The sequence below is a fragment of the Triticum urartu genome, chromosome 2A, assembly GCF_056163025.1.
Source record: "Triticum urartu cultivar PI428250 chromosome 2A, HENAU_Tu73, whole genome shotgun sequence".
NCBI lineage: Eukaryota > Viridiplantae > Streptophyta > Magnoliopsida > Poales > Poaceae > Triticum > Triticum urartu.
The window spans coordinates 193,750,615-193,773,726 of record NC_141874.1 but is presented as its reverse complement, the minus strand read 5'-3'; the positions used below and the strand labels follow the sequence as shown (position 1 = coordinate 193,773,726).

Sequence of the window (23,112 nt, the reverse complement as noted above, 5' to 3'; positions counted from 1 at the left end):
TTTTGTTGTTTCCGTGCTTAAGAAGTTCATCGTCTGATGTTTCATTCATAGCCTATACGACAAGTCGGGTAGGTTAGACGTGAAACCATATGATCTTCCGACCAACTCATGATATTAGGCCGTGATTGGATCATCGTTTTCCATCCAAAACCGCTTGAAAACTGGCGCTTGTAAATTAAAGCAGATGGTCTCGGGCGAAGGCGCTTGGTTGGTCGATTTTGACTAGTAAAATATCAGAAGTACTTGACACACGATAAAAACGCTGAACGACACTCGGATGATTGCTAATCCAGCCGTTAGCTGTCATTTCAGCCTTTCCCATGGATGGCATGATACGCACGTCGTGCATGTATCGTCTGGTAATGTCGTCCATATAACAGTGCTTGTAAAATATACACTGGTCTCTCAAATTACACGCGTAACCCGCCGGTTTTACTTAGAGACCTCGGGCCCTCGGTTTCATTACGCCTGTATTTTACGCGTTGTTTTCGATGACGAGTAAATTACACTTGTATGTTAATATAGGTTTGAAATAAACCAGAGCTCCCAAGCGCGGCTTTACCGTTTCATGCCGTCTCAGTTTCTCGAAGGTGCTCATAGGTGTCCGATGATCCTGGCTTCCTGAATGCGTAGCGGGCGTTGTAACAGACCATCCGTAGGTCCCGCGAGGCCCTCTCCATTGTCCTTCGAGTTGTTGCGCTCGCCGTGGCGCCGAGAATTGTTAACATCGTCAACGAACATGAGGATTTAGGAGATGGCTTTATTTTGACTGGATGACACTAGGGACCCACTAGGGCCATAGCCGTACGTACGCAAGTGCCTCCTTATTATGTACAACTATATTTTTTTTGCTTTCTCGTGGTTTCCTGACATCACAGTCCCAATCCATTGTCAACCTATGTAGTCAATATAAACGAGAGAATTGCACAAGGTGCGGCCGACAGCTGGGACCAAGCAGCTCGAGCAGTATTTGTGTTTTTGAGGCATGAGCACTGCAGAGTTTTTCTTGGCGATGATTTTGTTGTTGTTCAGAGGAGAGCAGGGTATTAACTGGGCGGGCTGTGGCCCATCTAGCCCAGGCCAGATATCCAGCCCAGATACTAATTTTTTCAAGATGAAAATGGCTAGCCCAGCTATACGTCTTTTTGAGGAATACCCAGGCAAGGTCACTTGTTATTCTCCGCCCCGCCAGGCTGCAAATCTTTCCTAGGAGGGATGCATTAGGCTTAACAGGAAAATGGGATTTAAAAATAAATAAATGGGATGTAATTATAAAAACTGGGCAGTAACTATAAAAAATGCACCAAACACGAAATTAGTTTATAAAATATTATTTATGGATTTTGAAAATCTTAAATTTTCATTGTTGCACGCGTAATGTTTCGTTGGATTTTTACATAATACAATTTATATTTAATCTGACTAGAAATTTCGGGATAAAAATATTTCGGAGCCCATCAAAATGTGGGAAATTTTATTGAATTCTGTCTTCAACGGTTGGTTGAAATTATTAATCATTGCCCTAGCTAGAAAATGGGTTGTACTTTTAACAAACTGTAAATGGGCTGTTGTGAATTCCATTAGAATTCCAAAATGGGTTGTACATTCTTATAAAACGCAAATGGGCTATAAGTTCTCTGCCACACACTTGTGGGCCTACTAAGTGACGCGTCCCCTAAAAAAATAAGTTGACGCGTATGCAAGGCTTTGCCAACTTATTATAGTCAACACACGGTTCTAGCAGCAGTGGCCGTTGGATGTCTGTCCAACGGATGTCGTGCTTCTTCTTCAATCTCGAATATTCTTAGCTTCGACCGCCCAAAAAATGATTCCCCCCTAACATCTGGGGCGCACCGTTTCGGAGGCTGACCTGTGGGCCTACTAAGTTGGAGCGTACCAAGGGCTTTGTCAACTTAGTCAATAATAAACGTTTCTAGCTTCAGTGACCGTACGATGTCCATCCAACGGCCGTACTGCTTCTTCAACCTCTGGTCTTCTTGGTCCAGCCGCCCAAAGCAGCGCCGGCCGTGCCGCCTGGTCCTGCCTCCAGTGGCCGGCTGTGCTGCCGTGGAGGCCTCACCGCCCCCATACTACTCCCACCGCTGGCCAGGCCATCCCTCCACTCACCCACACCCCCTGTTATTCTGCGGCGACGGCAGCCTCACACCGCAGCCGAACCAGTGAACCCTCGTACTCCTCTCCGCGCGGGCTTCCACTGTTGCGTCTTCCCTGGCTCCGCGTCGTCCCCTTCCTAGGCCTCGCCGTCGTCCAGACCACCGCCCTGGTGCTCTCGGCGCGGCATGGTCAACGTGGTCAACAACCAACTTCCATCAGAAGAGTACTGTACGTGGAGAGGCTGACAGCTGGGTCCAGGCGGCCGCAAGGAAGTGCCTCCTTATTACGCGCAAAATAATTATTCCTCCACCTTACAGCAGGGACCCACCGGACGGGCCACCTTATTTCACGAAAAAACGTTTCCCCCCTGACTGCTCGGACCCACCTGACGGGCTAGCGTATTTCGTGAAAAAAGGTTCCCCCTGCTGTCAGCTCGGACCCACCAGAAGTGCCTCCTTATTACGCACAAAAAAATGAATACTCCCCCTGCTAGATGGGACCCACCATGGTGGGAGGCTGACTTGTGGGCCTACTAAGTTGACTGGGACGGGGGCCTTTGTCAACTTTAGTCAATATGAATGATTCTAGATCCAGTGACCGTACGATGTACATCCAACGGCCGTAGTGCTTCTTCGACCTCTTGTCTTCTTGCTCCAGCCGCCCAAAGCAGCGCCGGTCGTGCCACATGCTCCTGCCTCCCGTGGCCGGCTGTGTTGCCGCGGAGGCCTCACCGCCCCCTACTATTCCCACCGCTGGCCAGGCCCTGCGGCGACGGCAGCCTCACACCGCAGCCGAACCAGTGAACCCTCGTACTCCTCTCCGCGCGGGCTTCCACTGTCGCGTGTTCCCCAGCTCCCCTTCGTCCCCTTCCTAGGCCTTGCCGTCGTCCACCGTCCTGGTGCTCTCGGCACGGCGTGGTCAACGTGGTCAAGGAATGACTTCCATCGGACGTGGACTGTACGTGGAGAGGCTGACAGCTGGGTCCACGGCCGCAGTAAGGAAGTGCCTCCTTATTACGTGCAAAATAATTATTCCTCCACCTGACAGCGGGGACCCACCGGACGGGCCACCGTATTTCACGAAAAAAACGTTTCCCCCCTGACTGCTGGGACCCACCAGCTACACCTTCACATGCAAGGAAGTGCGTCCGGGCAAAAAAAAACAAATCGATTCGCCCCCTGACTACTGGGACCCACCAGCTACATCTTCGTACTCAAGGAAGTGCCTGACAGTCGGGACCCACCCGGTCGAAGCGTACGTAGCGTTGTCATTCTGGTCGCGAAAGTGTACGTAGATATATACTGGTCGATGTAGAGGCGCGCATGTGTCATAGTAGAGGCACGCACGTAGCATGTACACATACGTACAACGGTCAGTGTGCAAGAAAGAAAATACGGCCACGTATGTGTACATACGGGCGGGGTCTCGAACGCCTACTCGCGCATACGTACGGCGAGGGCTCGTGTACATGGCTGGGTCGGAACGGAGAAACAGCGTCATCGTCGTGTTCATGGGGAGGCAACAGAATGCGTCGTGTTCATGGGGAGGCAACGGAGTGTGTCGTGTTCATCGGGAGGGCTTGGACGGAACTGGCGATGGAAACGATGCCTGGTGTACCGCGGAACGGAGGAAACGGCCTTGTGTTCGACCGGCCACGTTCAAAACAGGATCCTGTTCATCGGGAGGGGTGTGGCGTACCGCAAAATGGAGGAAACGGACCTCCTACGGTCGAAACGGGGGTCCTGTTGATCGGGAGGGGTGTGGCGTACCGCAAAACGGAGGAAACGGACCTCCTACGGTCGAAACGGGGGTCCTGTTGATCGGGAGGGGTGTGGCGTACCGCAAAACGGAGGAAACGGACTTGTGCTAGAGCGCGACGGTCGAAACGGGGGTCCTGTTCATCGGGAGGGGTGTGGCGTACCGCAAAACGGGACTCCACTGGATACTGTTCATCTCCACCATCGACCTCCTCCAGCCTCCACGGGCTCCTATTCATCCAGCCTCCATGGGCTCCTATTCATCCAGCCTCCACCGCGCGCTACTCCACCGGCTACTGTTCAACCACCCCTCCACCGTCTACTGTTCATCCAGCCCTCCACACCACCAGGTCCTGTTCAACCACCCCTCCACGGGCACCCCTCCTGTCGGAGTAATGGGCCACGGGTAGGCTAACCCGGGTCCCAGAACCTTTCAAGACATCGGGGTAGGCTGCGCCCCTCAAGACCCCAGGACGAAGGGCCGCCTTATAAGAAGTCAGCGGCAAGGCAACCGACTGCCCACTCGCGGCCGAGTCCCAGGGACGACTTCAGGAGGAGCCGACTCCTGACTGACGACTTCCAGAGAAGCCGACCATGGGGAGTCGGCCCGCGACGCCAACAAGCCCCATGCCCTCATCAAGAGGGATGGGACAGGGAGTGGCTACGGTGAAGCTCACTCCCACCCCTTTCCAAGGGCAGGCATGGCCACAGTATGCCGTACCCGCGAAGTTCTCCGTCCGGCGCGGCACTGTTGCCATGCCAGCCCTGACATCAGCACCAGTGTGCAGGATCCTGTACCCACGACGGCTTGTCTGTACGACCCTGAGGCGGCGGGCCCCACCAATCAGCGGGACTCCAGAAGATGGCGAGAGTGCCCCCAGTCGGACCCGTTGGGAGTCGGCCCCCGAGAGTCAGCCCGCCCCTCCCTCGGGGCCCACGCGCCATTAACCAGATGTGACGGGGAGTGGCAATAGTGATCGCCCGCCAAGCGGCAGGGCTGTTGCCATGACCCCATGACCAAGCCCGTGTCATTAGAAGCACGGCTACAGTAATCAGCAGCCGGCAAGACCCCGCCAGCGGCGGACACGGCCTGTCGGCGCCGTACCGGGCCGGTCGGCGAGGCCCGCCAGTCGGCGGGCCCCAGCAGTCGGCGGAGAAGACGGAGGCTGGAGAAACTGACTGCTGGGCCCGCACCCAGCCGGATTACCATTGTAGCCTTGGGGGGTAGGCCTATATAAACCCCCAGGGCACCCATGCAAAGGGTTCGAATCCATTAGCACTAGACCAGACCATATAGGGAGGAGAGAGCTAGCCTTGCCTTCTCCTACCTCCAGGAAATAGCTCAAGGAGCAATCGTGTAAACCCTTTGCCATAGTGATCATGCAGAGACCCCGCAGAGCAGCAGTAGGGGTATTATCTCCCCGGAGAGCCCCGAAGCTGGGTAGGATTCGCCGGCGTGCATGCCTTCGCCTTATCCCGTTTCCAGGCACCGACGACGTTCTACTCGCCCCCACCATGATAAGCCATCCTTTGGCATATGTCGCACCCAACCCCCGACATTTGGCGCCCACCGTGGGGCCTGGTGCACCGTCGTCTGGAGACCTGCTCTGGACGGGAACCCTTTTCCTCCCTGGCGAGCGCAGCCAGCCCGGCACGCCAGACGGAGTTTGCACTGACGCGCTGAACGGCGCCGAGATTGCCTGCGCAGCCAGCTGCCTCGTCGATCTTGTTGGTGAGGTTCGCCTCTCCGACGAGCCTGCATCCGACGCAGGCACGGGCGGCCCCAAGAGCCTCCTCGCGGGTCTCCTTGACCAACTCCACGTCACCGGTGAGCCTGTCGTGGACTTGGAGTCTGTAGGCTCCACCAACCCGATGCTGGTCGACTCCGACACCGCGTCGCTCGACGCGTTCCCCACCAATGTGGTGGTCTACGACGAGCCGCTCCCTCGTGCGAAGAGCGACGGAAGCACCGTCACCGAGGTGCTCGTCATCGGCCATGACGAGCCTCCTGGCGGAGGAGCGCATGACCCCCTTGGCGCGGCACTGCAAGACCTGACTGCGCCCATTCCGGAAGACGCTGGCGTGGAGACGTTGGAGGCGCGCCACCTTCAGCTCGTCGAAGGCGCGAAGAAGCTGTCAAGCATGAGACGCTTGTCAGAAGCCTACCAGCGTGAGATGGATCGCGCTGTGGGTGGCTCGCCAGCCCCAGCTGGGCCCAGCCACCTATGCGCGGTCCAGCAGCGCGGTGTGGCCATCGCCAACCTGTTCGGGGCAAATCGCCCTGTGTACGCCACGCCTGCGGAGAACATTCGAGCCGCCCAGGCGGCGGCGGACGAGCTGGACAACTTCGAGGGCGAAGACCGCCGCCTGATGATGGAGCGAGTCCAGCGGCTCCTCGACGCGGCTGCCGCACAGAACGAGGCCGGCTGCCGCACGGAGGCGCCGCAGCGACAAAATGACAACCCGCCTCCATGCCGAGACCAAGGCGCGACGTCTCGTACGCCGACTGGCGGCGCCCGAGGAAGAAAAGACAAGGATCCGGCTGTCAGCTACAGTTGGACTCGCATTACCATAGAGCGCAACCAAGACAGCCGCCCGAGAACAGTGGAACAACGGGATGACTGTCCGCCTCCTCCTCCTCGCAAGGAAAGGCGAGTCTCCCTGCTGCCTGTTGACCACCCGACTCTCGGCGACCGCCTTGGCCGCCGAGAGGGAGTCGGAGAAAACGACACCCGCCACCGGATCGACCGACTTCACCGATCCCTGGCGCTGGAAGAAGAAGACGAGTTGGGTCCGCCTTGTTTCGGGCCCCACATTCGAGACAAGCCCTTTCCCAAAGGCTTCACGCTCCCAAGAGACATGCCCAAGTACACCGGCTCCGTGAAGCCAGAGGATTGGCTGGTTGAATACTCCACAGCCGTCAGCATAGCGAATGGCAACAAGCGTGTTGCCGTAAAATACGTTCCGCTCATGCTCCAGGGCACGGCCCGGACATGGCTAAACAGCCTGAAGCCCCTTAGCATCAACAACTGGGTCGACTTCACCGATGCATTCGTTCGCAACTTCACAAGCACGTACAAGTGTCCTCCCAAGCCTCGTCAACTTTCCTTGTGCGTTCAAGGCCCCAACGAGTCGACTCGCGACTACCTCATGCGTTGGGCTGAGCTTCGGAACTCCTGCGAGGGCGTGCATGAGGTGCAGGCTATCGAGTACTTCACCGCCGGGTGCAGAGAAGGCACCCTCCTCAAGCACAAGCTCCTCTGCGACGAGCCAGAAACCCTCGACGAATTGCTAGTCATAGCAGACAAGTATGCCATGGCCGACTCCTCCATGAAGGCGGAGATTCAAGTTAGTGCGACTGGAAAAGTGGCCCCTTAGGCTCCTAGAACTCCGGCTGGAGACGCCAGTCGGTGACAACAGCAGAGCGACCACAAGCGCAAGGTCCCACAGCCAGCTTCCAGCAGCCGGCAGGTGGCGACAGTCGAAGATCAGCAGCCGGAAGGGCTGCCTCCACCCAAGCGATAGAAAGGCGGCAAGCCCAACTGGTAGCCGGCATTCTCATACGAGCGGACTCTGGATGGTCCTTGCAAATTCCACAGCGGCGCGAAGCCGTCGAACCACACCACCCGGAAGTGCCACTGGCTCACCAGGATCGCCAAAGGAGACGGCCTCCAGCCTCCCCTGCTTGCTGGGCAGCAGCCGGCTGTCAGGCCAGTCGGTGCAGTACAAGACGAGTACCCCGAAGAACATGGAGCCTACGTGATATTTACCAGCATGGCTGATGATCGACGCAGCAGGCGGCTGCAGCAGCAAGAGGTGAATGCAGTAGCATCAGAGACACCAGAATTCATGCACTAGTCCGAGAAGCCTATCAGCTGGAGCAGAGCTGATCACCCAGAGGTGATGCCGAGTCCGGGCTCTTATGCCTTGGTCTTGGATGCCACCTTCGCCACGGATAGACGAGCTGCTCGTTTCTCGCGAGTCCTGATAGACGGAGGCAGCAGCATCAACTTCCTGTACAAAGACACCATGGAGAAGTTAGGAATCAAGCAAAGACAGCTCCAGAACAGCCGGACTGTGTTCCACGGCATTGTTCCTAGCCTTTCCTGCTCACCAATTGGCAAGATCCTAATGGACGTCCTCTTTGGAGACAAAGATCACTTCTGCCGAGAGTTAGTTTGGTTTGAGATGGTGGATCTCGAGAGCCCATACCATGCGTTACTTGGCCGACCTGCCCTGGCCAAGTTCATGGCAATCCCCCACTACGCCTACCTCAAGATGAAGATGCCTAGTTCCAAGGGGGTTCTGACCGTAGCCGGCGACTACCGGCAGTCGTCTGCCTGTGCGGCTGAGAGTAGTCGGTTGGCCGAGTCCCTGGTGATCGCGGCCGAGAAGCGGCTTCTTGACCGGGTTGTGGCATTGGCCGACAAGCAGCTAGAGGTGTTGCCTAACCCCAAGGAGTCGGAGGCTGAGGGTTCGTTCAAGCCGGCCAAAGAGACAAAGAAGATACCCTTGGATCCGGAGCACCCAGAGAGGTACGCTGTCGTAGGCGCAAACCTCGATAGCAAATAGGAAGGCAAGCTCGTTGATTTCCTCCGTGAGAATCGGGACATCTTCGCATGGTCCCCCAAAGACATGCCAGGTGTACCGACGGAATTCGCCGAGCACAAGTTACATGTCCGATCTGATGCAAAGCCCATCAGGCAGCCCATACGCCGCCTATCAGAAGAGAAGAGAAGAGTTGTCGGAGAAGAGATAGCCCAACTCCTAGCAGCCGGCTTCATTATGGAAGTATTCTTTCCAGAGTGGCTAGCCAACCTGGTCCTGGTACTGAAGAAGAACAAGCAGTGGCGAATGTGTATTGACGGCTTGCCCCAAGGACCCGTTTGCTTTGTCGAGAATTGATCAGGTGATAGACTCCACAGCCGGTTGCGAGCTGTTGAGCTGCTTGGATGCATATTTGGGGTATCACCAGATCAAGCTGAACCTGGCTGACAGACTGAAGACCGCCTTCATCACACCGTGTGGAGCCTTCTGCTGCCTCACCATGACGTTTGGCTTGAGGAATGCCTGCGCCACCTTTCAGCATTGCATGCAGAAGTGTCTCCTCAAGCAACTCGGCAGAAACGCCCACGTCTACGTGGATGATGTGGTGGTGAAGACGGAGAAACGTGGAACACTGCTGGAAGACCTCAAGGAGACCTTTGAGAACCTGCGCCGATTCCAGATCAAGCTCAACCCTGAGAAGTGCGTCTTCGGAGTACCAGCCGGCCAACTCCTTGGTTTCCTGGTCTCTGAACGCGGCATAGAGTGCAATCCTATAAAAATCAAGTCCATTGAGAGGATGGAGGTACCCAGCCGACTGCTGGACGTGCAAAAGTTCACTGGCTGCTTGGCGTCCATCAGCCGATTCATCAGTCGGCTGGGCGAGAAAGCTCTCCCCTTATACCAGCTCATGAAGAAGACCACTTTTTTCGAGTGGAACCACAAGGCGGATGAAGCTTTTCTCCAGTTGAAGAAGATGTTGACTACTCCACCTGTTCTGGCGGCCCTGACTCCTAAGGAGCCTATGCTCCTGTACATCGCCGCCACCAACCGAGTACTCAGCACAGTCATTATAGTGGAACGCAAGGAGGAAGGCAAGGCGCTACCTGTCCAGAGACCGGTATACTACCTGAGCGAAGTGCTGTGGACCTCCAAGCAGAACTACCCCCACTACTAGAAGATGTGCTATGGCGTGCACTTTGCTGCCAAGAAATTGAAGCCTTACTTTCAAGAGCATCCAATCACTGTGGTCTGCACGGCCCCACTTGCCGAGATCATCGGAAGCCGAGATGCTTCTGGCCGAGTGGCCAAATGGGCCATAGAGCTGGCTCCCTACACCATCCACTACCAGCCCCGCACCGCCATCAAGTCACAAGCACTGGCCGACTTCCTCGTCGACTGGGCCGAGACACAGTACCTACCTCCAGCGCCCGACTCCACCCATTGGCGGATGCATTTCGACGGCTCCAAGATGCGTACCGGCTTGGGAGCCGGCGTTGTCCTCACTTCTCCTAAAGGCGAAAAACTCAAATATGCACTGCAGATCCACTTTGCCGCCTCCAACAACGTCGCCGAATACGAGGCACTCATTCACGGGCTCCGGCTTGCCAAAGAGCTTGGCATTCGCCGGATCCTGTGTTATGGCGACTCGGATTTGGTGGTCCAGCAGTCGTCTGGCGACTGGGATGCCAAAGATGCAAACATGGCGAGTTACCAATTCCTCGTGCAACAACTCAGTGGATATTTCGAGGGGTGCGAGTTCCTCCATGTGCCAAGAAACGACAACGACCAAGAAGATGCCCTGGCATGAATCGGCTCTACCCGCCAAGCAATACCATCCGGCGTCGCCCTTCAGTGCCTCCTCAAGCCGTCTATCAAGCCTTCACCAGAATCAGACTCCATCTTTGTGCCGGCTCCCCTCGAAGAAGTCGGATCTGACTCCAGAGCTCCGGCAGACGGTACGAGGATTTTGGCAGATGGCTCCAAAGCCGCCACAGTCGAAGCCAGCCCAGGGACTGCAGAGCCCGGCCCGGGGACTACGGCGGCCAGCCCGAAGACTCCAGAACTCGACCTGAGGGCTACGCCAGCTGGCCCGGGGACTTCATGAATCCAACAAGCAGTTGCTGACTCTAGCCCGCCGCCTCATCCAAGTTGCAGTTCTGGCAGTCGAAGAAATAGCAGCACCTTCATGGGCCCAGCCCATCCTCAAATTCCTGGTGAGCAAAGAGCTACCGACTGATGAGACCTTAGCTCGGCAAGTACAACGCCGAGCGGCAGCCTACACCATAGTCAACAGAGAGCTGGTCAGGCGCAGCGTCACTGGTCTCTACCAGCGCTGCGTAGAGCCAGAGCAAGGCCAAGCAATTCTCAAAGACATCCATCAAGGCGAGTGCGGCCACCATGCGGCTTCAAGAGCACTCGTCGCCAAAGCCTTCCGACACGGTTTATTTTGGCCAACGGCCTTGGAAGAGGCCAAGGAATTGGTCAAAAAATGCAAAGGGTGCCAGAAGTTCAGCTCCAAGCCGCATCAGCCGGCTTCTGCACTCAAGACCATCCCCATTGCCTGGCCCTTCGCAGTTTGGGGCCTAGACATGGTGGGACCATTCAAGATGGCACGAGGTGGCTTAACTCACTTACTTGTCACGGTGGACAAGTTCACCAAGTGGATAGAAGCGAAGCCAATTAAGAAACTGAATGGTCCGACTGCCGTGACTTTCATCTCCGACATCACAATTCGGTATGGCGTACCACACAACATCATCACCGACAATGGCACAAATTTTGCCAAAGGCGCCTTGGCCCGTTTCTGCGCGACACAGGGCATCCGACTGGACTTAGCGTCTGTTTCCCATCCGCAGTCAAACGGCCAAGTGGAGTGGGCAAATGGCCTCATCCTGTCTGGTATCAAACCTCGACTGATCGAACCGCTGGAGCGTTCGGTCGGCTGTTGGCTTGACGAGTTGCCAGCCGTCCTCTGGAGTCTGCGCACAACCCCAAACAAGTCAACCAGCTTCACGCCTTTCTTCCTCGTCTACAGTGCTGAAGCCGTCATCCCAACGGACATAGAGTTCGATTCCCCGCGAGTCACCATGTACACCAAGGAGGAAGCAGAAGAAGCACGTCAAGACGGTGTCGATCTGCTGGAAGAGGGCCGGCTGCTGGCACTCAGCCGGTCCAGCATCTACCAGCAGAGCCTGCGCAGATACTACAACGGGAAGGTCAGGCCAAGATCTTTCCAACAGGTGACCTTGTGCTCCGACTGGTCCAGCGAACAGCCGGCCAGCACAAGCTGTCGGCGCCTTGGGAAGGCCCCTTCATCATCAGCAAAGTGCTGGGCAATGACTCCTACTACCTGATCGACGCTCAGAAGCCCCGATCACGTAAGAGGGACGATTCCGGCAAAGAAACGGAGCGGCCATGGAATGCAAATCTCCTCCGGAAATTTTACAGTTGATGCAGTATGTACCACGCTACCTTTTGTATTAAAGTACCAAGACTTTGGGCCCCCCAAGACGAACTCGGGGACTGCCCTCTTTTATCTATATGATAAGAATTATGCCTACGAGTATGTTACTCTTTGTTACGCCGCTTGACACCGGGTTCGAGTAGTCGGCCCGGGGACTTGCCGTCCTGCGCTATGAAATGCTTCCTGCGGCCGGACAAGTAGTGTGTGGCGTGTAAGCCGTCTCCTGCCAGGAGCTGCAGCTCGCAGAGCGACTGTCTGGTGGGCAGGAGTAAGGAAGAATGGGCGTCCACATGAAAAATGGCTAAGGACTCAAAGCATAAACATAGCTTAAGGCCGGCTTCCAGCCTTTTTTTTCTTTTCACAAACCGACTATTGAGCAGTCGGCTCGCCGCCTTCTATTCAACTTGCTAAAAAACTCTGAAAACGGCGAAGTACTTGCCTTCCCAAAAGTAGCCAAGCATTTGATCCAGCGGCAGTCCGCAGAGCGGCTGTTCGACTGACAAAGACAGCAACTGAGGGAAGGAGGCAAAGGAAAAAGCCAAAAGAGCAATGTGCAAGAAAAGATAGAACTCGGATAAATATTTACATAACAGAGGCCCTTGGCCGAATCTTCGAGCAAAAGTTCAAAATACACCCCGCGAGTGGAATTGTGCGAATTAACAAAGTTCTTCAAAGACTACTAAAACAGGTAAAATAAAGATAAGGCGGTAGCCTAGGAGGCGGCAGACGGATTCAGAGGGTCGGAGGAGACGGCGGTGTCAGGCATTGGGGCGGCCGGCTGGGCAGTCTCGCCTTGATCGCCTCCGGTGGCAGTCGGCTCGGTCGCACGCGGCTCATTGCTGGAGGCACAGTCGAGCTGAGGCTGGCCGTCCGCTCCATCTTCTGGTGCCTCCGTCTCGCCTCCGTCCTCCGCCTCGCCTTCCTCCTCGACGCTGGAGCCGATCACCTCCGTCGAGTCCTCGCCATAGTCTGGGTTCATCCCAAACCACTCCGGCGGTACCTCCTCGCCGTCCTCAGCCTGCTCGGGGACGAAGATGCTGGTGTCGGTGTACTCGGCGATCGCCGCGGCGCGCTTGACGACAGCGTCTTCCGCGGCTGCCAGCTCCGGCTGGGCCTCTGGCCGGAGTGTGGCTAGTCGGTCTAGGTCCAGCCCTGGATACCACACCTTGACGAATTCCAGGGCGCGGCGCACTCCGGCCCGGGCCGAGGAACCTTTCCAGGCCTCAAGACGGCCAGCCGCGACCTCTAGCTAGTCGGCGGTCCGACTGAGGGTGCACGGAGCCTGCATGTCTGGCCACAGGGCAGCGATCGCCTGGGTGCCGACACGTTGAAGCCGGCACAACATCCGGTGAGCCAGCCGAAGGCGAGCCCCGATGCTCAGGATATGCTCGTCAAGGGTCCGAGGGGCATCAGCGACGATCTCCATGCCATCCGCCCTCCGCTCCTCACGGTCAGCCTCGATAGCTCGAATGGCGGCCTACGAGTGGCCGAGGAAGAAGTCTGCCAAGACGGAAAGAATGAAGAACAAGTCAAAAACCAGGAGACGGCTCGACTTACAGTCGGCAGCTCGAAGAAAGAAAGTAAAGAAACTCACCATCAACGGTGTCCTCAATCTCGTGGAAGCCGGAGGTCAGCAATGCCTCCTTGTCAGACCAGGAGGAGCGCTCGCTCGCGAACTCGGCCAGGAGGGTGGCCTCCGCCTCTTCCGCCTCCTTCTGCGTCTTCTTGAGCAGCTCCTTCTGCTCTGCCAATTGTGTGGCCAGCACATCGCGCTCGGTGGCGAGCTTGCTGCACTCCTCCCCCTTAGCACGCAACGCAGAGTTGGCTTCGCTCAGCTGCTGTTGAAGAGTGGCGTTGGCCCCTGAAGAGAAAGAAGAAAGAAGGCGTTAAGTCATCAACAAAGAAGGTCGCCGGGGAGATCTGGCCCGACTGCTCAGTAGTCGGCCCGAATCTCGGGGACTACAGCCCGCGGGTGCGCCAACGCGCCCACGCAAAGAAGAAAAAGAACTCACTCCAGCTCTCCGACAAGTCGGCGGTCCGCTTGCCTGTCTCTTCAACGTTGCGGTTGAAGGCGGTGACACGGAGGTTGTGATAGTCCTGCAACAAGTATTTCAGACAAAGTTAGTACCCGGAACTCACCAATTGGAGTTCCGGGCCGCCTGCTCAGCAGCCGGCCTGAAACTCGAGGACTACACCCAGTGGGTGTGCTGGCGCGCCCCCACAGAGATGAACAAGAAAACAGAGTCAAAAGAGAAAACATACCCGGATGGCTGCCCGCGATGCCAGGTGCGCCTTGGTGCAGTTTTGGATGGCGTCACTCTCGGCTCGCAACTTCGTCTGGACATCCAGAAGCGCCTGGTTCAGCGGGCCCGTGCCGCCTCCTCGCACCCACCCAATGGGCGCGGTGCTCGTCGCTTCGGCATCTGGAATCGTCAAGCTAGCGGTGCCGGTCTCCAAGGGGCGTGGTGCCGAAGTCGCCTTCTCAAGACAACGACGCGTTGGCGAGCCGACTTGAAGGAGCAGCCTTGCCACGGCCTCATCTTCAGTCGGCGGCACCGGCGGGTCCGCCGGCTGTTTGCCTTGCGCGCTCCCAGACGGCGGTGGAGGCGGCGGCGGAACGATCACGTCCGGCGTGGAGGCGTCGCCGCCTTCCCGTTACATGATGGGGTTCTCGCCACCGGCTTCCCAGTCTGCCCCGTGAACTCCGGAGGTGGTGGCGCAGAGTTCAGCGAGATGACGAACACCACCGATTGGCGGTGCGCGGCCTCCTCAGCTGGCCACTTTGCCGCAGCGGCGGCCTCGGCCACCTCCAGCTTCTTCAGGGCGGAGGCCTCCGCCTTCTCGGCCTCCGCTTTCTCCCGGCAGGCGGCTTCTTCCTCGTCGCGCTTCTCCCGCGCGTTCCGCTCCGTCGCCTCCCGGAGGTCATCGGCGGGGTCAATCCGCCGAGTGGTGGCGGACGTCTTCGCCGACCCCATAACGGAGGCGGCGACGACCCTCTCAAGAGTAAGGGGAGCCCTGAAGCATGAGGAGCAAGTAAAATCTCAGACAAAGGCCACAAAAAAGGAATAAAAGCGTAAAGATAGAATGCTCACACGTAGACCAGTGGCGGCTTCTTTACTTCCTTGCGGAAGTGGATGGCCTTCGTGGCCGCCTCGTCCCGCTTGGTCGCCGCAGCTGAGCTCTTGGGCTTCTTCGGCACACTACCGAACAACGTCGGCACAGCCCTGTGCTTCTTCCCGCCGCCTGGAGCACCCAGCGCGGCAAAAGAGGCCGCGCCGGGATGACCGGCTCCTGGCCGGTGGCGGGGGACGACCTCCTCATCATCATCAGGCCAGTCCTCTAGACTGGCTCCGAGCCGCGGGCCACCTCCACCCTCGGCGTCGTCTTCCAAAGCCGCTGCCCCCAGATCGGGGTCGTCGACGTCGCTCTCCGCCCGGTCGGTGAGGAACTCGCGAGCCGGCCCCGCGGTGCCAGCTGATGGATGGAGGAGGGGATTCTGACCAAAGCCAACTGGTCAGGTCGGACAAGGCAAACTCGGCAAGAAAGAAGACAACTCAAAGAAAAAGGAAAAGGGCAACTCACTACGGGCGGGGGGTTGGCGTGAGAGTACGACTCCTTGCCGAACCGCCAATCCTCCAGGAGCTTGTTGTCCGAGAGGTAGTTCACCATGTAGGCCACCTCCTCGTGAGGCACGTCCTTGGTGCACATCCGACTCGGGTCACGGTGCCCGCTCATTTGGCATATCATGTGGGGGCGACCTTGGAGCGGGAGAACTCGGCACGTCATGAAGGCGGCCAGCAGATCCGGACCAGTCAAGCCCTCCGACTGCGTCAACACTCGGAGTCACGTGACGGCGCCGGCTCCCGCAAGTGTCAGCGACTTGGCCCGGTATGACCAGTTGGGCAGCCTCCCAGCCGGTAGATTGACCCAATCGCCCTCCGCGAAGACACTCTTCTCGTAGAAGTACGATCGCTGCCACATCTTCACCAACTTTATCAGTTTGATGGTGGGGAAGGGGTTGTCGGCTCCCGACCTCCGCACGGCGATAAACGCACCGCACTGAGCCGGCACGCCGGCGGCCTGGGTGTCGAGCTTGGAGTAGAAGAACTCCCCCCAGAGCTCGATGGTGGGGAGGACTCCGAGGAAGCCTTTGCACAGGGCGACGAAGGCGGACAGCAGCACCACTGTGTTGGGCGTGAGGTGGTGCGGCTGGAGGCCGTAGAACTCCTGAAAGGAGCGGAAGAAGCTGCTCGTCGGCAGCCCCAGGCCGCACAGGCAGTGCGAGCGGAAGACGACCCGCTCGCCCTCCTCCGGCGCCGGAGAGATCTCCCCCTTCGGTGCAAGGCGTACCCACACGTAATTCTCGTCGGGGAGCCGACGAGTCTGGCGGAGGAACTCGATGTGGTCGTCATGGACCTCCGAGCCGTCCCAGGTGCCGGAATGCATCGAGGGAGGCACGGCGGCGGAGGAAGAGCTCATCGTGAGCGGATCGCTACGGCGTTCGGCAAAGCTTGGGCGCGCGGCAGTGCGGAGAAGAGCAAGAAGCAGAGCAAGGAGTAGCGTGGAGGAGGGGCGCGCGTGCTCTGTCGCGCCCCCTCCTCCCCCTACTTATAGCCTCATGGGCTGCGAAGCCGAGGGGGCGGTCGTGGGATTTACTATGCCCACGACCCCACGACCCCCACGTTCCCACGCCAAAGTTACTGCGCGCAGTAACTTTTTGGGAATCCCAACCGTCTGCTCGGGCCGCAGCGGATCCGCTCGTGCGCCGAGGCGTGGTAGTGGCGGGCCCCGCCTGTGGGCATGTCCCGTCACGCGCGTGGGCAGGCAGACTGGCCCGGCCGCGTGTTGCCACGTGACAGGCCCGGAACAGGCGGCGGCCTGGAAGCTTAGCCAGCACGCCATTTAGATCCCGCCGCGGCGTCTGGAATGTTGCGTAAAATCAGAGTTGAGCGAGTCCGACTCCTTCTAGTCGGCCCGGTAGAAGTCAAGCAAGATTCATGTCTCAGGCACCCGGAAAGAGAAACTGCTGAGGCTCCAAGGCCGATCGTCCATGGCGCCTCATCAGCTTCGGGGACTACTGTCGGAGTAATGGGCCACGGGTAGGCTAACCCGGGTCCCAGAACCTTTCAAGACATTGGGGCAGGCTGCGCCCCTCAAGACCCCGGGATGAAGAGCCGCCTTTTGAGAAGTCGGCGGCAAGGCAACCGACTGCCCACTCGCGGCCGAGTCCCAAGGATGACTTTAGGAGGAGCCGACTCCTGACTGACGACTTCCAGAGAAGCCGGCCATGGAGAGTCAGCCCGCAACGCCAACAAGCCCCATGCCCTCATCAAGAGGGACGGGACGGGGAGTGGCTCCAGTGAAGCTCACTCCCACCCCTTTCCAAAGGCAGGCATGGCCACAGTACGCCGTACCCGCGGAGTTCTCCGTCCGGCGCGGCACTGTTGCCATGCCAGCCCTGACATCAGCACCAGTGTGCAGGATCCTGTACCCACGACGGCTTGTCTGTATGACCCTGAGGCGGCGGGCCCCACCAATCAGCGGGACTCCAGAAGACAGCGAGAGTGCCCCCAGTCGGACCCGTTGGGAGTCGGCCCTCGAGAGTCGGCCAGCCCCTCCCTCGGGGCCCACGCGCCATTAACCAGATGTGACGGGGAGTGGCAATAGTGATCGCCCGCCAGGCGGCAGGGCTGTTGCCACGACCCCATGACCAAGCCCGCGTCATTAGAAGCACGGCTACACTAATCAGCAGCCGGCAAGACCCGCCAGCGGCGGACATGGCCTGTCGGCGCCGTACCGGGCCGGTCACCAGGGCTCGCCAGTCGGCGGGCCCCAGCAGTCGGCGGAGAAGACGGAGGCCGGAGAAACCGACGGCTAGTCCCGCGCCCATCCGGATTACCATTGTACCCTTGGGGGTAGGCCTATATAAACCCCCCAGGGCACCCATGTAAAGGGTTCGAATCCATTAGCACTAGACCAGACCATATAGGGAGGAGAGAGCTAGCCTTGCCTTCTCCTACCTCGAGGAAACAGCTCAAGGAGCAATCGTGTAAACCCTTTGCCATAGTGATCATGCAGAGACCCCGCAGAGCAGCAGTAGGGGTATTATCTCCCCGGAGAGCCCCGAAGCTGGGTAAGATTCGCCGATGTGCATGCCTTTGCCTAATCCCGTTTCCAGGCACCGGCGACGTTCTACTCGCCCCCACCATGATAAGCCATCCTTTGGCATATGTCGCACCTAACCCCCGACACCTCCATCGTCTACTGTTCATCCAGCCCTCCACACCACGGGGTCCTGTTCAACCACCCCTCCACGGGCACCCCTCCACCGTCTACTGTTCATCCAGCCCCCCACCACACCACGGGGTCCAGTTCATCCAGAGGCAACACCACCGCTCACTATTCATCTAAACCCCCCCCCCCCCCCGCAACGCTCACTGTTCATCCCAGAGGCAGCATCGATCGGCTTCAGTTAGCAGCATCAGCGAAGGAATCGCTCGATCGGGTTCAGTTAACATCCATCGATCGATCGCTCGGGTTCAGTAACGCGTAGCCTGCAGTGCAATCACTCGGGTTCAGTTAGAGCCCAACGCCTTGCTCAGGTTCAGTTAGAGCCAACGCCTCGCACACACGCGCGTACGTGTACGAGAGAAACGCGCATCGATCGGCCCCCGACCGCCCACCGTAACTGGGAACTCCGCAAAATTTTCCTCCCCCTCGCTTCTACCATGGTTTTTTCCGTCATGGACGTCCCAAAGAATGTCATGCAGCTGCGTCTCCATCCCGCCCAGGACGAAAAGCCCATTTTCTGTCATGATTTTTTGTCATAGAAGTAGGAGCCCACCACATCTATGATGAAACCGGGTTTTGTCACAATTATCGTCATAGAAGTTTCATATGTATGACAGAATTTTTTTTCGTTCGGCCAAAATGTCACGGATGTGTCTTTTTTTTGTAGTGTAGTTCTGAATTTACAAGTGTCAAAAGTTAGTTTTGTGTGTGCGTGTGTGTGTGGCATACTCAAAGTGGAAGAAGAAAAACATTCATATACTGGTAAAAGTTTGTTATACTGGAAAGAGGTGGACGAAGTAATCTTCGATGGTGAGCATGCTGTTGTACCCGAAGAGGCATCCGTTGCCCAGAAGCCAGCAGATGAAAACGCCCAAACTCTTTCCCTGATCAACGCATGCATATCATATATATTGTATGTGCTTGCAGAAATAAATAGATGTTTGAGGTGATTCAAGGGAGAGAGAAATCAAGCACAAAATTATCTCAGGAGGAAAATGGTGATCCATGATGTAACAAACCTCCTGAGTTGTGTGCACTCCGTGATGATCAACTTCGTCGTGCGCCATGCTTAGTTCGCTTTGGTGGCCCTGTAGCACGAGAACAAGCAACACAAATGTGAAAAGAAAGACTTTGGGACGGCTAGCATCGAAAGCGTCATGAAAGAACATACTAATAAAAGTCCCTAGCTAGCATATACGCTTAGGATAATCAGACGACACAACTACGCCTCTTTCTCGGTTAGAATAGAACATCCAGGGCAGAAGTACTAGTTCGTGAAAGTAACTGCTACGCTAAGCACACATGTAATCTAACCCTTAACGTATTTTTTCTTTCTTGTAAGAGTATCTACAACTGAACCCTCAAATCCCCCTATATACATTTAGGTGAACAACCCGATCAATAACCGGTTACAAAATTGCTACCCAACTGTTGAGGAATGTAGCATGCAATTTCAAAAAAAATCCTACAATCACTAATGATCTATCTAGGAGATGCATAGCAACAAGAGGGGAATAGTGTGTCCACATACCCTTGTAGACCAAAAGCGGAAGCATTAGGTTAACACGGTTGATGTAGTCGAACGTCTTCGTGATCCAACCGATCAAGTACCGAACGTACGACACCTCCGAGTTCAGGACACATTCAGCTCGATGACGTCCCTCGAACTCTTGATCCAGGAAAGTGTCGAGGGAGAGTTTCCTCAGAACGACGACGTGGTGACGGTGATGGTGATGTGATCCGCGCAGGGCTTCGCCTAAGCACTACATGAATATGACCAGAGGAGTAAACCGTGGAGGGAGACACCGCACACGGCTTGGAACAATTGGTGTGTCACCAAGGGGTGACCTGCCCATCTATATAAAGGAGGGAGAGGGAGGAGGCCGGCCCTAGGGGGCGCGCCAAGTGGGGGGAGTCCTACTTGGACTCCCAGTCCTAGTAGGATTCGCCCCCCTCTTATTCCTTCTCATGGAGGGGGAAAAGGGGCAGGAGAGTGAGAAGGAGAAGGAAAGGGGGCCCCCGCCCCCTTCCCTAGTCCAATTTGGCCACCCCTTGTGGGATGCCTTCTCTCCCCCCTATGGCCCATAGTGGCCCAATACTTTCCCCAGGGGTTCCGGTAACCTCCTGGTACTCTGAAAAATACCTGAAACGATCTGGAACTGTTCCGGTGTCCGAATACCATTGTCCAATATATCAATGTTTACCTCTCGGCCATTTCAAGACTCCTTGTCATGTCCGTGATCTCATCCGGGACTCTAAACAATCTTTGGTCACCAAAACACATAACTCATAATACAAATCGTCATCGAACATTAAGTGTGCGGACCCTATGGGTTCGAGAACTATGTAGACATGACCGAGACATATCTCCGGTCAATAACCAACAATGGAACCTGGATGCTCATATTGGTTCCTACATATTCTACGAAGATCTTTATTGGTCAAACCGCAATGACAACATACGTTATTCCCTTTGTCATCGGTATGTTACTCGCCTGATATTCGATTGTCGGTATCCTCATACCTAGTTCAATCTCGTTACCGGCAAGTCTCTTTCTCGTTCCGTAATGCATCATCCCACAACTAACTCGCATAATCTCATAGTCAAAGGAATATGTATAAGTCATGAAGAAAGCAATAGCAATAAAACTTAACGATCATTATGCTAAGCTAATGAATGGGTCTTGTCCATCACATCATTCTCCTAATGATGTTATCCCGTTCGTAAAATGACAACACATGTCTATGGTTAGGAAACTTAACCATCTTTGATTAATGAGCTAGTCTGCTAGAGGCATACTAGGGACACTGTGTTTTGTTTATGTATCCACACATGTATCAAGTTTCTGGTTAATACAATTCTAGCATGAATAATAAACATTTATCATGATATAAGGAAAAATAAATAACAACTTTATTATTGCCTCTAGGGCATATTTCCTTCAGTCTCCCACTTGCACAAGAGTCATTGATCTAGTTCACATTGCCATGTGATTTAACACCAACGGTTCACATCACCATGTGATTAACACCCATAGTTCACAGCGCTATGTGACCAACACCCAAAGGGTTTACTAGAGTCAGTAATCTAGTTCACATCGCCATGTGATTAACACCCAAAGATTACTAAGGTGTGATCATGTTTTGCTTATGAGAGAGGTTTAGTCAGCGGGTCTGCCACATTTAGATACATATGTATTTTGCAAATTTCTATGTCTACAATGCTCTGCACGGAGCTAATCTAGCTAATTTCTCCCACTTTCAATATGTATCCAGATCGAGACTCAGAGTCATCTGGATTAGTGTCAAAGCTTGCATCGACGTAACTCTTTACAATGAACTCTTTATCACCTCCATAACCGAGAAATATTTCCTTAGTCCTCTTAGGTAACTAATGATAAATTTGACCGTTGTCCAGTGATCCACTCCTGGATCACTATCGTACCCCCTTTCCAAACTCGTGGTAAGGTACACAATAGGTCTGGTACACAACATAGCATAATTTATAGAACCTATGGCTGAGGCATAGGGAATGACTTTCATTCTCTCTATATATTCTGCCGTGGTTGGGTTTTGAGTCTTGCTCAACTTCACACCTGTAACACGGGTAAGAATCCTTTATTTGATTGATCCATTTTGAACTCCTTCAAATCTTGTCAAGGTATGTGCTTTTTGAAAGTCCTATCAAGCGTCTTGATCCATCTCTATAGATCTTGATGCTCAATATATAAGCAGCTTCACCGAGGTCTTTCATTGAAAAATTCTTATTTAATTATCCTTTTATGCTATCCAGAAATTCTATACCATTCCCGATCAACATTATGTCATCCACATATAATATCAGAAATGCTACAGAGCTTCCACACACTTTCTTGTAAATACAGGTTTGTCCAAAAGTTTGTATAAAACCATATGCTTTGATCACTTCATTAAAGCGTATATTCCAACTTCGAGATGCTTGCACCAGTCCATAAATGGATCCTGGAGCTTACACACTTTGTTAGCACCTTTAGGATCGACAAAATCTTCTGGTTGCATCATATAAAACTCTTCTTTAAGAAATCCATTAAGGAATGCAGTTTTGACATCCATTTGCCAGATTTCATAATCATAAAATGCGGCAATTGCTAACATGATTCGGACAGACTTAAGCATCGCTACAGAGGAGAAGGTCTCATCGTAGTCAACTCCTTGAACTTGTTGAAACCCTTTCACAACAAATCGAGCTTTGTAGACAGTAATATTACCATCAGCGTCAGTCTTGTTATTGAAGATCCATTTATTCTCTATGGATTGCCCATCATCGGGCAAGTCCATCAAATTCCACACTTTGTTCTCATACATGGATCCTATCTTAGATTTCATGGCCTCAATCCATTTATCGGAATCTGGGCTCATCATCACTTCTTCATAGTTCGTAGGTTTGTCATGGTCTAGTAACATGACTTCCAGAACAGGATTACCGCACCACTCTGGTGTTGAACGTGCTCTAGTTGCCCTACGAGGTTTAGTAGTAACTTTATACGAAGTTTCATTATCATTATCATTAGCTTCCTCACTAGTGGGTGTAGGCATCATGGGAACGGTTTTCTGTGATGAGCTACTTTCCAATTCGAGAGAAGGTACAATTACCTCATCAAGTTCTACTTTCCTCCCACTCACTTCTTTCGAGAGAAACGCCTTCTATAGAAAGGATCCATTTTTAGGAACAAATATCTTGCCCTCGGATCTGTGATAGAAGGTGTACCCAACAGTTTCTTTTGGGTATCTTATGAAGACACATTTCTCCGATTTGGGTTCGAGCTTATCAGGCTGAAGGTTTTTCACATAAGCATCGCAACCCCAAACTTTAAGAAATGACAGCTTAGGTTTCTTGCTAAACCACAGTTCATATGGTGTCGTCTCAACGGATTTAGATGGTGCCCTATTTAATGTGAA

The 23,112-nt window shown here is 54.9% G+C and overlaps 1 protein-coding gene across 1 annotated transcript in view; it reads right to left on the bottom strand.

Moving 5' to 3' along the window:
* The window catches only part of LOC125535664 (equilibrative nucleotide transporter 3-like), an 87,063-nt gene extending 67,807 nt beyond the window's left edge, over window positions 1–19,256 (bottom strand). Inside the window, exons 1-2 of the mRNA XM_087541129.1 lie at window positions 19,194–19,256; window positions 18,954–19,058 (exon numbers count right to left, since the gene is read on the bottom strand). Of these exons, the coding sequence (XP_087397255.1) occupies window positions 18,954–19,058; window positions 19,194–19,241 (153 nt within the window). The 5' untranslated portion in view covers window positions 19,242–19,256. The remainder of the gene's footprint in view (window positions 1–18,953; window positions 19,059–19,193) is intronic.
* Between the last annotated feature and the right edge of the window lie 3,856 nt (window positions 19,257–23,112).